The 13,603-nt window shown below is 35.8% G+C and overlaps 1 protein-coding gene across 3 annotated transcripts in view; it reads right to left on the bottom strand.

Annotated features, from left to right (window-relative positions):
- Positions 1–13,603, bottom strand: part of CEP128 (centrosomal protein 128) — a 504,131-nt gene that overhangs the window by 259,634 nt on the left and 230,894 nt on the right. For all 3 annotated transcript variants that reach the window (XM_023185111.1, XM_023185121.1, XM_026455590.1), the window contains one exon: positions 9,358–9,550. In XM_023185111.1, the coding sequence (XP_023040879.1) occupies positions 9,358–9,550 (193 nt within the window). The remainder of the gene's footprint in view (positions 1–9,357; positions 9,551–13,603) is intronic.

Genomic DNA, 13,603 nt, shown 5'->3' with positions numbered 1-13,603 from the left:
AAAAGTGGGGAAAGGATATGAACAGACATTTCTCAAAAGAAGACATTCATACAGCCAACAGACACATGAAAAAATGCTCATCATCACTGGCCATCAGAGAAATGCAAATCAAAACCACAATGAGATACCATCTCACACCAGTTAGAATGGCAATCATTAAAAAATCAGGAACCAACAGGTGTTGGAGAGGATGTGGAGAAATAGGAACACTTTTACACTGTTGGTGGGATTGTAAACTAGTTCAACCATTATGGAAAACAGTATGGCAATTCCTCAAGGATCTAGAACTAGATGTACCATATGACCCAGCCATCCCACTACTGGGTATATACCCAAAGGATTATAAATTATGCTACTACAAAGACACATGCACACGTATGTTTATTGCGGCACTATTCACAATAGCAAAGACTTGGAATCAACCCAAATGTCCATCAGTGACAGACTGGATTAAGAAAATGTGGCACATATACACCATGGAATACTATGCAGCCATAAAAAAGGATGAGTTTGCGTCCTTTGTAGGGACATTGATGCAGCTGGAAACCATCATTCTTAGCAAACTATCACAAGAAGAGAAAACCAAACACTGCATGTTCTCACTCATAGGTGGGAACTGAACAATGAGCTCACTTGGACTCGGGAAGGGGAACATCACACACTGGGGCCTATCATGGGGAGGGGGGAGGGGGGAGGGATTGCATTGGGGAGTTATACCTGATATAAATGATGAATTGATGGGTGCTGACGAGTTGATGGGTGCAGCACACCAACATGGCACATGTATACATATGTAACCTGCACGTTATGCACATGTGCCCTAGAACTTAAAGTATAATAAAAAAAAAATAAAGAAAAAAAAAAAAAAAGTTTTTTAGAGAGGGTGTTGCTATGAAAAAAAAAAAAAAAAAAAAAAAGATAGTAAGAACCATGTGACCTAACAGATATTCCTCCCAGATGTCAGAAAACTGAGAGCTAAATAAAGTGATAAACTAAAACAACTTCTTGGTGCCTAGGACACTATTTCTCTGTTTCTTAATTTTTTTTCTGTGATTTTATTTTTAGATTTCCATCTATGTCCATTTTAACACTATAGTACAAGTCAAAATAAAAGGATAAAATTTGAAAATATGACTACATAAGATCAAGGGCCTTACAACAGCCTAAGCCAATATGGACTGTCTGCATTTCAGGTTCACTCATAATCCATGTAACTTCTTTGAATTTTCATAGTGTATTTGAAGAAAGAATATCAAATATGTATACATAGGCATAAGGAAATCATATTCATTTTGAAAATACCATATTTCACACATTTCAAGAACTATCTCAGTATATGTCAAGGTTAATAGAGTGAAAGTAATTTATGAATATTCCTAATTTTCTGACAAATGTCCAAAAATGAATGCACATTTCCAAAGAGGGTCAAGCAGGTTGGAAAATTTCTTGATATACAGGGAATCAAGTAGCAAAGAACCTATTAGATCTCTAATTTCACTATTTTATTGGTATATTAGTTTTCCATAGATGCTGTAACAAATTCCTACAAACTTAGTGCCTTAAAATGATGCAAATTTATTATGTTACAGTTCTGTACAATAAATGTTCAATACAGGTCTTACTGGGCTAAATCAACTGTTAGCAAGGCTACCTTCCCTTCTGGAGGCTCTGGGGAAGAATGCATTTCCTTGTCTTTTCCAGGATCATATCCCTTGGTTCATGGTCCCCCTCTTCCATCTTCAATAAGCAATCTGCAGTTGAGTCTTTCTCATATTGAATCCTTCTCTGCTTCCCTCTTTCACTTTTAAGGATGATGTGACTATACTGTACCCCAGATAATACAGGATAATCTTGTCTCTAGAACCTTAATTTTTTTCCAGCTATAAAATCCCTTTTGCTACGTAAGGTAACATACTCACAGATTCAACCCTGTATCCAACCCTGTTAGGTTGTGGACTTCTTTTAGCAGAGAAGGGAGGGAATAGGCAGGTATTACTATCATTTGGTATGTAACATTATAGAAAACACAGACAGTACTCATTACAACACACCACCAAAGTAGAAACACCCTCCCAGAAATCCATATTTGTAACAATAAATAGTCAAAATGTACACTTTCCATTCGCATTTGTTTTAAGGTAGCTCTAATATAAGGCTTAAAAAAAACAAACACAGCAAAGATATGCTTTGAATTTAATGAAAGCTACTTAGTAACCTAAAAGCTCAAATCAAATCTATTTTAGCACAAGGAACTTTACCTTACTCATCTCCCTAAGTGTGCTCATGATTCAAGTTTAAGAAAGAACAGCTTTGCTATACAAATAATCTATAAGATGAAGAAACAAGAAAATCTAAGAATTCACATAATATATTTAACATTTCTGAATTTTCCAGAATACATTTCAAAATACATACACACACACACACACACACACACACACACATACACAGTCTTTCTCCTCAATATTTTGGAAGAGGAAAAATATAAACTTTAAATATTTAAACTCCCCACTCAATCAATACTGGTCTGTTGCCAACCGAATATATTACGGGAAATATTGAAAATCTTTATCTCTAAAATTAAGTTCATCCAATAGAAGTGTTATAAATTTTAGGCCCATTACACAAGAGGTGAAAGAGGGAGGGTTCAGAGATATTTACAGTTAACTAAAGAATAATGAATCATAACTTTCCATTGCCTATTTACTGACTAAAGACATGAATGTTGATTTCACATTCAATCACAGTTGACATCTGCACAGATCTGTGTATCAGCATCCCTAGGCATATCATTAATTTAATTCTAGTCCTAGGAATATTTAGTCAATGTCGTTTAATTTCAATCCCTGTTGACCTAGGCTAGATTTCAATTCGTAACAGAAAACATATGAGAAACAAAATTACTGTAATGAAATATCTATAAGCAAAAGAAAAGAAGAATAAAACATATTTCTTAAAAAATTATGATTTGACTCTAATAGTGGGCATAATTTTTTAAAAACTATTCTTTCTCAATTAGGTGTTTAAAACAATTATAGCCTGGGTGCAGTGGCTCACACCTGTAATCCCAGTGCTTTGGGAGGCCGAGGCAGGTGGATCGCGAGGTCAGGTGTTCGAAAACAGCCTGGCCAACACAGTGAAACTCCTTCTCTACTAACAATACAAAAATTAGTCAGGCGTGGTGGTGCACACCTGTAGTCCCAGCTACTTGGGAAGCTGAGGCAGGAGAATTGCTTGAACCCAGGCAGTGGAGATTACAGTGAGCCAAGATCGCGCCACCACATTCCAGCCTGGGCAACAGAGCAAGACTTTGTCTGAAAAAAAAAAGTTATAAAGAAACAAGAAAATTAAAGAAGGGGTAACTTCATGTTAAATAACTGATAAGTTTCAATAATGTTCTCAATTTATCAATGAAAATAATTGTTATTTTAATTATCTCTAATGATCTACACCACTGAACTTTTGAACAAGCTGGTCACAATGTAAAAATAAGATGCTAAGGCCAGGTGCACTGATTCATGCCTGTAATCCCAATAACTTGGGAAAACATGGTCTAGGATTATGTAAGGCCAGGAGTTTGAGACTACCTGGGTAACATAGCAAGACCTCATCTCTATAAAAAATTAAAAAATAAAAACATTAGCCAAGCATAGTAGCATCCACCTGTCATCCCAGCTACTCAGAAGTCTGAGATGGTAGGATAGATTGAGCTCAAGAGGTCAAGGCCACAGCAAGCCAAGATGGTGCCACTGCACTCCAGCCTGGGTGACAGACCGAGACCCCATTTCAAGCAATCAATCAGATGCTAAATCCAATTTTTAAAAATTAACTAGAGCACAAATAAATAAATGATATTACATTTAGAAATCATCGCCTAAGTTACTTCAGCATGTTTCAATATTACACTCCAACATGGAATAGAAAAAATGGCCTCTCCCTATTTTTGGACTAAAGGACACATCTATGAGTATCATGATTGTAAATTATTTCTTCAATAAGACAAACCTGAAAAACTGTGCGAAACGATTTGCAGAGTAAGTAATAGACAACTGAGTGACTGGGTGACTAGAAAAATAAACCAATATATAAATAATGTATAAGCACAACATAAAGTATACAATCCTCAGTCTAAACTACGTGTTAGAAAAGATGACTACAGTTCGACAGTCCCTCCATCATTTCTGTCCCACAAATAAATCATAAGAAATTGCCCTCTGTTAACAGCAATTGGCCACCAGCTGTAGACGTAGTATAGAAATTCAGAGGATGAGCAGGGAAAAGCAGCTTAAAAGCTGAAAAATCAGCTTAAAAGTTTCTCATAACACTGAGAATGATGAAACCAAAAGAACAAACCATTAAAAGTTGATAACACCATTGAAAAATCTAAAATCTATCAAATTACATTAAAATTAGATTTTTAGATAGAAAAAATCTAAGTCATACAGTAGTCTCCTCCCTTATCCACAGTTTCAATTTGGTTTCAATCACTGCCTGTCAACTGCAGCCCAAAAAGAGGAAAGTACACTACAATAAGACATCTAGCGACAGAGAGAGAGAGATCACATTCACATAACTTTTATTATACTATACTGTTATAATTGTTCTATTTTATTATTAATTACTATTAATGTTTTATTGCTTCTAATTTATAAATTAAGTTTTATCACAGGTACGTATGTATAGAAAAAAGCAGTGCATACAGGGATTATATAGGGATTGGTACTATCTGCAGTTTCAGGCATACACTAGGGTGCCTAAGTCCCCACACATAAGGGGAGTCTACTGCATCTCTTTCTGTAGTAAAATGACTCATGCTCACAGCCATGTATATGGCCAGAATAATCAGTGTATAGTGTGCCAGATTCATCACTAAGGTGGCTCTAATGCTTTGGATATCCATCATATGACAAGTTTTATGCTTCGGAAGCAGGTTGCCAAAAATACAGATTTGGCAATCTGGCTTAAACCACTCCTAAGACATTACCAACACAGGTCATGCCAAAGTTTTACATTGCAAATCCAGTGACTGCTTCTCATCCCTTCTCTCCTTTTCTCCAAATACTCATTCTTTCTTTGAGCATATACAAGGGATAGGGAGATAATATATCTTTCCTCTACTGCCTACTTCTAGGCTATGTATATGTTCATCCTTTCTTTGAGCTTACATAAGGCAAAGACCAATTAGACCCAATTACAGATGCTGAGAAGCTAACCGTCAAAATAAGAAAACCACTACAAAAATTATTGTGATAAGTGAATCTGCCAAATATACTAGCATATTCAAAACACTAAAAGGATCTTAAAATAAGGAATCCGCAACTCTTTTGCCCTTGTTCTTTCCAAGATTCACTTCTCTACCTTTACTTTTATTTTATTTCGTGTGTGTGTGTGTGTGTGTGTGTGTGTGATGGAGTCTCGTTCTCTCCCCCAGGCTGGAGTGCAGTGGCGCGATCTCGGCTCACTGCAAGCTCTGCCTCCCGGGTTCACGCCATTCTTCTGCCTCAGCCTCCCAAGCAGCTAGGACTACAGGTGCCCACCACCACGCCCAGCTAATGTTTTTTTTTTTGTATTTTTAGTAGAGACGGGGTTTCACCATGTTAGCCAGCATGGTCTCAATCTCCTGACCTCGTGATCCGCCCGCCTTGGCCTCCCAAAGTGCTGGGATTACAGGCGTGAGCTACCGCGTCCAGCGTCTACCTTTACTTTGGACCTCATCCACTCATATCTTCTGGGATCCCGCTACACCAGTTAAACTTCCACCTGTTCCACCTCTCCCATTAACAGCCCCTTCCACTGAACATATATAATCAGGCTCAAGCTTTTCTATGATTAGTAGTACATAGAGAATCATACTCTAAAAGTTATAGTCATTCTACTCTTAAAGACTGAGACTGTTTTAGACACACACACAGTTTTAATAGTCTTTTTTTTATATATATATTTAGGTATTTTGAATTTTTTTCATGTGTTATACTAGAGAGTAAACTCATAGTACAAAATGGGGCTAGAATTTATACTAACAATGTTATTGTGTCCCTAAATGAATGAGGAAGCTCTTAGAGAATACTGTCATGAAATGAATAAAATATCAATTATTTAAATATTGCTACCATAAAATGTAATACATCACTGAAATATTAGAAAAGACAAATGCTGTTATCTAATTCCAGAGTGTCATAAACAATATGTAAACCACTCTAATTAAATTACTTAATCAACCTCGGCCAAATATTTGCTGATTTTTATTTTGGTTAAGCAGAGTTTAGTAAGTATCCAATAAATTTCAAAACAGGGAAAAATAAATAAATCTGGGCCAATGGCAAGATATCATCTCTTTCTAAATCTAAACTTTGGGTAAAAACTATGCTTTCTTTCACAACAGTGATTTTTTTTCCCTAAATGTTAATATTATGGCTCCCCTATTAACTGTGCTCCTTTAATGTTTTCAATAATTCCCTTATTCATTCAGTTGTGCAATACATATTTCACATGTCTACTGTGCACCAGGTTCTTTTTAGGCACTGAGATACAGCATTCAGCAAAACATCAAAAAATCACTGCCTTCATAGAAATTCTATGCTAGGTGATACATATAAGAAAACACATTTCTCAATTGTGTGCCTGTCAGAAATTCATTGAGGCAAGAAATAAAGTATCTTTGGGCCAGGACAGGCCACACCCACAGCCATTACTAGGGTGAAACTTCAAACTAGTGAAATGTATATACACATACACACACACACACACACACACACACACACAGATTCATATCTATATCTGCATACAGATATAGATATAGAGAGAGAGACAGACAGACAGATAGACTGACAGAAATGATGCATATTTCTTTCACTGCCTACTTTTTAGCTAAGACACAGGTGTTAACCAAGAATAATCTGGGCATTCATTCTCTGCTGCAAAGGCATTATTTTCTGAAGAGCTGGAAGACTATTTTCTTTCTTCTTCATCCTCTTACCTGTAGTACTTTCCCTTTTATAACTACTCAGAAAAGATAACTCCCTAACAAAGAAACTTTGACAATGACTTATTTCACCCTTAGATGTGCATTCTAACAGATAATACATGACAGCAAGGGACAGATTCAGGAAGATCTGGTACAGTACATGCTGCTGGGAATGACTATTTTCCATACATTGTACTTACAGCATGAGGGCAGTGAGGAATTGGTGAAGATCCCACCTAATAAAACAAAGCCAAAAGAGTATAGCACCTACCCCAAACTGGAAATAATAAGTAAATCAAATTTCATCTTTAAGGTAAGGTCATGTCAATTTCTAATTATTCCAAGAAGGAAAGCTATGTACACATAATAGCCAAAACCACAACCACCCAGTGCCTGGAAAGGAAGATCCGTCACCTGTTTAAAAAAGAGCCACTATTTCAGTTTCAGGAAAAAATAAGAAAATCACGTTCTATATTTGTTCATATTCACTAGCATTTTGTACACTAAGAATATAATTATACTGTAGAAATGCCTCTCCTTCTGAAAACTTTTGAAAAATTCCTTTCAATTTCCACATAAATTTTAAGTTTTAGTAAACCTGATAGTTTCAACATATTCTTATATTATACCTAAATCCTCCCAGCTGAAGTTTACAGTTCTTTACTCTTGTCTTTGTTACCTCTTACAACTGAAGAATTTCTCAGTGAATAATTACTAAACTTCTAAGAGGTTCCTGACGTTTTTATTAAGGTTCCCTTAATAAATTTCCTCTCCTACCGGAATCTCCAAATTCCAAATTTCCAGACTTACAGGCCCAGAATACCCCAAAAGTGTATGACAACTCAGATCTATGTTTATAGCAGCAATCAGTGGTGGAAATTCCTTGTCCCAGGGCCTCAGCTAACCTGGCAGATGTCACTTACTATGACATTAAATCAATCTAAAAATATTAACTCTGAGATGGCATTAATTCTAGCAAATAGAAAGTTTATCTGTCATATTTCACTTTGTTCTAGTTAATAGATAAGTTTCTAAGATGGTAAAGAGAATCACCTATAAATTTGTATTAACAATTCACTTTGATGTCTCCGAAATATCTAAACTTAATCACTGCTGCCTTTTACCTTCTCTATGTGTACCACTGTAAAAAAAATATGTTTAAATCACCATGCAGATAAATTCTGCAGAAAACCTCTCTTCCTCTTCTCCTCTTTTCCTTATGGAAATCCTGCTTTGTTTTTAAGATCCAAATAAAGTGACATGCCCTACAAAAATGTCCCCACAGGGACCTCAGCAGAAGTAATCAAAACTCTTTTTACCAAGAGCATGTTGCTTATATTTCTAGCAATTAACTTGTTTATAAGTCCTCAACTTTAACAGTATTTGCTTGATAGCAGACTAAAGTGTTCATTACGTCCAAACCCACCAGGTAGTACTATTATAATATTTTTCACGTACCAGGCAAAAGATTAACATATCTCCTATGACAAAAGTTTGGGCCTTCATAATACTTTTTTTTCTTACAGTTTTGATTTTAACAATTAGGTAAAAATGCATGCCCTCTTTTTCTCCCACCAAATCAACTACTTCCTGACTTTCCTCTTACTCACAATGGCAAAACCATTGAGACCTTCGAATCTCCTGTGAGTCCTCTCTCCTCCTCACCTTGGGCTGGTCCTCCACAACGTCTTTTGCATTTGCTGCCTGTTTTCCAATTCCACAACCAAGGTCCTTCTTCAGTCCCTCTTTTCCTTTTTTGGAGAACATATCAATAGGCCTCTAACTGGACACATTGCCATAATCAATGCTAATAATTTAATAACAGAGTTCCAAAATATGTGAAGCCAAACTTTCCTTCCCTTACTCTACTGTTCCCACCACTGTGATTACAACCTTCTAATATATTATATAATGTACCTATTTGTAATATTTATGGCTCCACCCAATAAAACATAAGCTAAATAAGGCTAGGGGGTTTGTTTTGTTTTCGTTTTTTTTTTTTTTTTCCGCTTTATTCACTGATATATCCTCTGTACCTAGAATAGTGTATACTTGAAAATGGGCACAAAATATGTATTGAATGAACTAAGGAGTATTTTACTGAAGTAAATTTAAACTTCAGCGTTTTACTAAGACAGAAGCAGTCTGTCTTATCAATTAATTCCTGCACACAGCCAGTTAATGCAGGTGTCACATACACAGGAGGAATGCTGTGGCTGAAGTTTTTCTCTTCTAATCCCAGAAGTGAAGAAAGATAAGACGACAAAGACAAGAAAAGGAGATGGGCTTGGAAACAGTCCAAACTGGATGCAATAGAGGTCGGTTTTTTTCCAATCCTAGGATTAGGATTCCATAAATATAAACAAAGAAAAATGAAAGAACAACTAACACACCTCTTTTCTCACGATGTATTTCATCCAGAAGCTGCTCCTGCCTTTCTATCTGTTGGAAGAGACACTGCAGCTCAGATTCCTTGTTTTCAGTCAGATTCCTGAGTTGCTGTCTGCAGAGCATCAGCTGGTGTCGCAGATTTTTCTCTCTGTTTTCTCTCTCTTTCAGTTCCTCACAGAGCCATTGAAGTTTAGTCTGAAAAATGCATTTATATCTAATGGTTAAAGAAACCCAGAAAAGAATAGCATTTCAAAACACGAGGAAAAAAATAAGTAACATCATGATAATTTGAACAAATATAGATAATTTGCAAATTTTTGCAAAATTTTAAAATACTCATGTTTAATTTGCATAATGGTCTATATCAACTAAAAGCTGGTTCAGAAATTAAGGCATGATATTCGTAGATTTTTATAAAATCCCTATTGGCCTATTAAACTTTCAATAATATGATAGGTAATCCTCTGATTTGATATACAGGGCAGCCTAGTATTGGAATTTAAAAAACAAATACAGGCCAGAATAGAACTACAGACTTTTTATAAAAGAAGTATTCCTTCAGAGAATTTTTTAAAAGAGAAAATTTCTAGCATGACTTCTAAAAACGCATATCCACATTGATCTAGCTAATTAGGTATGAGGAGAGATTTTTTATTGACTAGAAGATATAGAGTTAATGTTTATGCTTCTAAGACACAAGGAAAGTGAATTCTGGCAACTCTTCTTCACAGATTCTAACCTCACCTATCTTTTTTTCTTTCTCTCCTTTTTTTTTTTTTACTCTGTCACCTGGGATAGAGTGCAGTGGCACGATCTTGGCTCACTGAAGTCTTGACCTCCTGGGCTCAAGAAATCCTCCTGCTCAGCCTCCTCAGTAGCTGGGACCACAGGTGCACACCACCATGTCTGGCTAACTGTTTTTAGTATTTTTTGTAGAGTTGGGGTTTCACCATGTTGCCCAGGCTGGCCTCAAAGAAATCCACCTGTCTCAGCCTCCCAAAGTGCTGGAATTACTGGCGAGTGACCACACCCAGCTCTCACCTATCTTCAATATTTAGATATTTAAAACAAGAATAGGAAAAGAAATATTTCTTTCACCTTCAATACAGCAGGATTTCAGTCAAGTCTCAGGACGTTCCTAGATCAGGCTACCCTCCAATTCCCAGTTATATGTGAAATGTATTGTCCGTAGGAAAATCATACTTTTGAAGATAAAACCTGTATCATAATTGTTAATATAAACTCTCATCAAAAACAAAAGGGGGCCATCATAACAGTTCCTCTTCTGGAATGATGATCTATAGAAATCTGTAGAAATGGTCTCCAGTGAAATACCCATAAGTGCTAAAAATAATTTTTAAAAAATTAACATTTCTAAATATTGTCCTGTGGCCATACAGCAAATGAAGAAACATGTATTCAAGAAACTCTAGTTAACCTCATTAAAGTGGCACTTGAGGCATAACTGACTCCTTCCTGCTACCCTCAGTGTGACAAAAGCTCCACTCCTCATTCCAGAAAAACACTGCCAAGAAAACAGGGTTTTCTCTTTCTCCAGTTCACAGTCAACATACATGATAGCATACTAGATGGGCAGATCACCAGGATTTTTCAGCCTTGCAGCTCTAATTTGCATAGGCTAAATTCCTGGCCAAGTGCAGCAAGATGTTGAGAATCCCTTGCTCCCCCAATGTCCCACTGATAGGATGGTTACTCTCCCCAAGCACAGCAGGCTGAGAATACTGGGGTCCCAATTGCCATTTTCCCAGGTCACTTATAATAAAGCTGTTCTTACGAATATGCCTGATGAATACAGATTTTTTTTGAAATCCTCGAGAAAATACTAGCAAACAGAATCCAGTAAGCCATAAAATGAACATCATGATTAATACGGTTTGGCTCTGTGTCTCCACCCAAATCTCATGTCGAATTATAATTTCCAATGTTGGGGGAGGGACCCAGTGGGAGGTGATTGGATCATGTGGGCAGTTTCCCCCTTGCTGTCCGTATGATAGTGAGTTCTCGAGAGATCTGGTTGTTTAAAGGTATGTAGACTTCATCCTTTGCCCTCTCTCTCTTGCCGCCATGTGAAGACAAGACATGCTTGCTTCCCTTTCACCCTTCCACCATGATTGTAAGTTTCCTGAGGCCTCCCCAACCAAGCATCCTGCACAGCCTATAGAATTGTGAGTCAATTAAATCTCTTTTCCTTATAAATTACTCAGTCTCGGGTAGTTCTTTATAGCAGAGTGAGAACAAACTAATACAATGATCAAGTGGAAGTTATCCTATGAATGCAAGGTTGAAGAGATATTAATGTAATATACCATATTAATAGAATTAGGGACAAATGATATCTTATATGATTATATCAAAAGATACAGAAAAAGCATATAAAAAAGTTAAACATTCCTTCATAAAAAAGACACTCAAAAAACTACAAATAGAAGAGAACCTCCTTAATATAATTTTTTAAATATCTATGGAAAACCCACAACTATCATCATACTTAATAGTAAAAGTCTGAATGCTTTCGCACTAAGATCAGAAACAAGAAAAGGATAACAGCTCTCACCACTTCCATCTAACATTGTATTAGAGGGTTACGAAAAGGCAATTATACAAAAAATAAAAATAAATTAAAAATATCCAGATTGAAAAGGAAGAAGTGAACATATCTCTATTTGCAGGTAACAGGCTTATGTGCAGGAAAATCCTAGTAATTACATTTAAAAAATCTATTAGAACTAATAAAAGAGTCCAGCATATTGCAATACATAAAATCAATACAAAGATTAATTATATTTCTATATATTAATATTTTCAATGAGCAATCCAAGAATAACATTAAGATAATCATATTTGCAATAGTATCAAAAATGAAGTATTTAGTGATAAACATAAAATTACAAAACTTATATCTAAAAACTACAAAATGCTTTTTAAAAAACTGAAGACTAAGTGAGAAGATATCCTAGATACATAGATTGAAAGAGAATATTATTCAGATAGTAATACATCCTGCCTAATCTACAGATTTAAGAGAATCCCTTTCAGAATCCCATCTGGCTTCTTTAAAGAAATTGATGAGTTGATCCTATGTTTCATATGGGAATTCAAGGCAAATTTCCAAAATAGCCAAAAACAAAAGATATTGGAAAAGAAGAATATAATTGGAGGATTCATACTTATCCATTCCAAAGCTTACTACAAAGCTACAGTAATCAAGATGGTATGGTATTGGCATAAGGACAGATATACAGACTGAAGGAACAGAAGTGAAAGTCTAAAAATAAACCCTTACATAAATGTCAATTGATTTTCAACAAAAGAGACAAAACAATTTAATGGAGAAAAGAATAGTCTCATCAACAAATGGTGCTAGGACAAATAAACATACAAACACAAAAGAATTCATTTACACCCCCTACTTCACACCATATACAAAAACTAACCCGAAAAGGATCACAGACCTAAATGTTAAGAGCTGAAACTATAAGATTATTAAAAGAAAACGCAGGCATAAATCGTTGTGACCTTGGCTTGGCAATAATTTCCTAGGTATAACACCAAAAGCAGAAGCCATCAAAGAAAAAAAGCTGATAAATTGAACTGCTTTGAAATTAAAATTCTGCGCTTCAAAGGCCACCACCAACAAAGAGAAGAGACAACCTGCTAAGTGGGAAAAAATATTTGCAACTCAATGTCTAATGAGGGAATTATATGTCGGATTCATAAAGAAGTCAATAACAAAAAGACAAATGATGCCGTTTATGAAACATACAGAGGATGTAAATAGATATTTCTCCAACGAAGATATACAAATAGCCAATAAGCACATGAAAAGATGCTGAACATCATTAGCCATCAGGAAAATGTAAATCAAAACCACAATGGGACTCTACTTCACATCCAGCAGGGTAGCTAATATCAAAAAGACAGATAATAACAATTGTTTGCATAAATGTGGAGAAACTGGAACTCTGACATATTGCCAGTGGGAATGCACAGCAGTGCAATGGCTTTAGAAAATAATCTGACAGTTACTCTATGGGTTAAACATAGAGGTACCATAAAACCCAGCAGTTCTACTCCCAGGTAAAAATCCAAGAGAAATGAAAAACAAATGTCCATGCAAAAACTCAGACAGAAATTACTCATAGCAGCATTATAGTAACAGCTAAAAAATTGAAACTATCCAAATTTCCATCAAATGATAGACAGATTTAAAAAATGGAATAGATCCAA

This window comes from Piliocolobus tephrosceles, chromosome 6, assembly GCF_002776525.5.
Source record: "Piliocolobus tephrosceles isolate RC106 chromosome 6, ASM277652v3, whole genome shotgun sequence".
Classification (NCBI taxonomy): domain Eukaryota; kingdom Metazoa; phylum Chordata; class Mammalia; order Primates; family Cercopithecidae; genus Piliocolobus; species Piliocolobus tephrosceles.
This window is presented reverse-complemented; position numbering and strand designations above follow the sequence as displayed.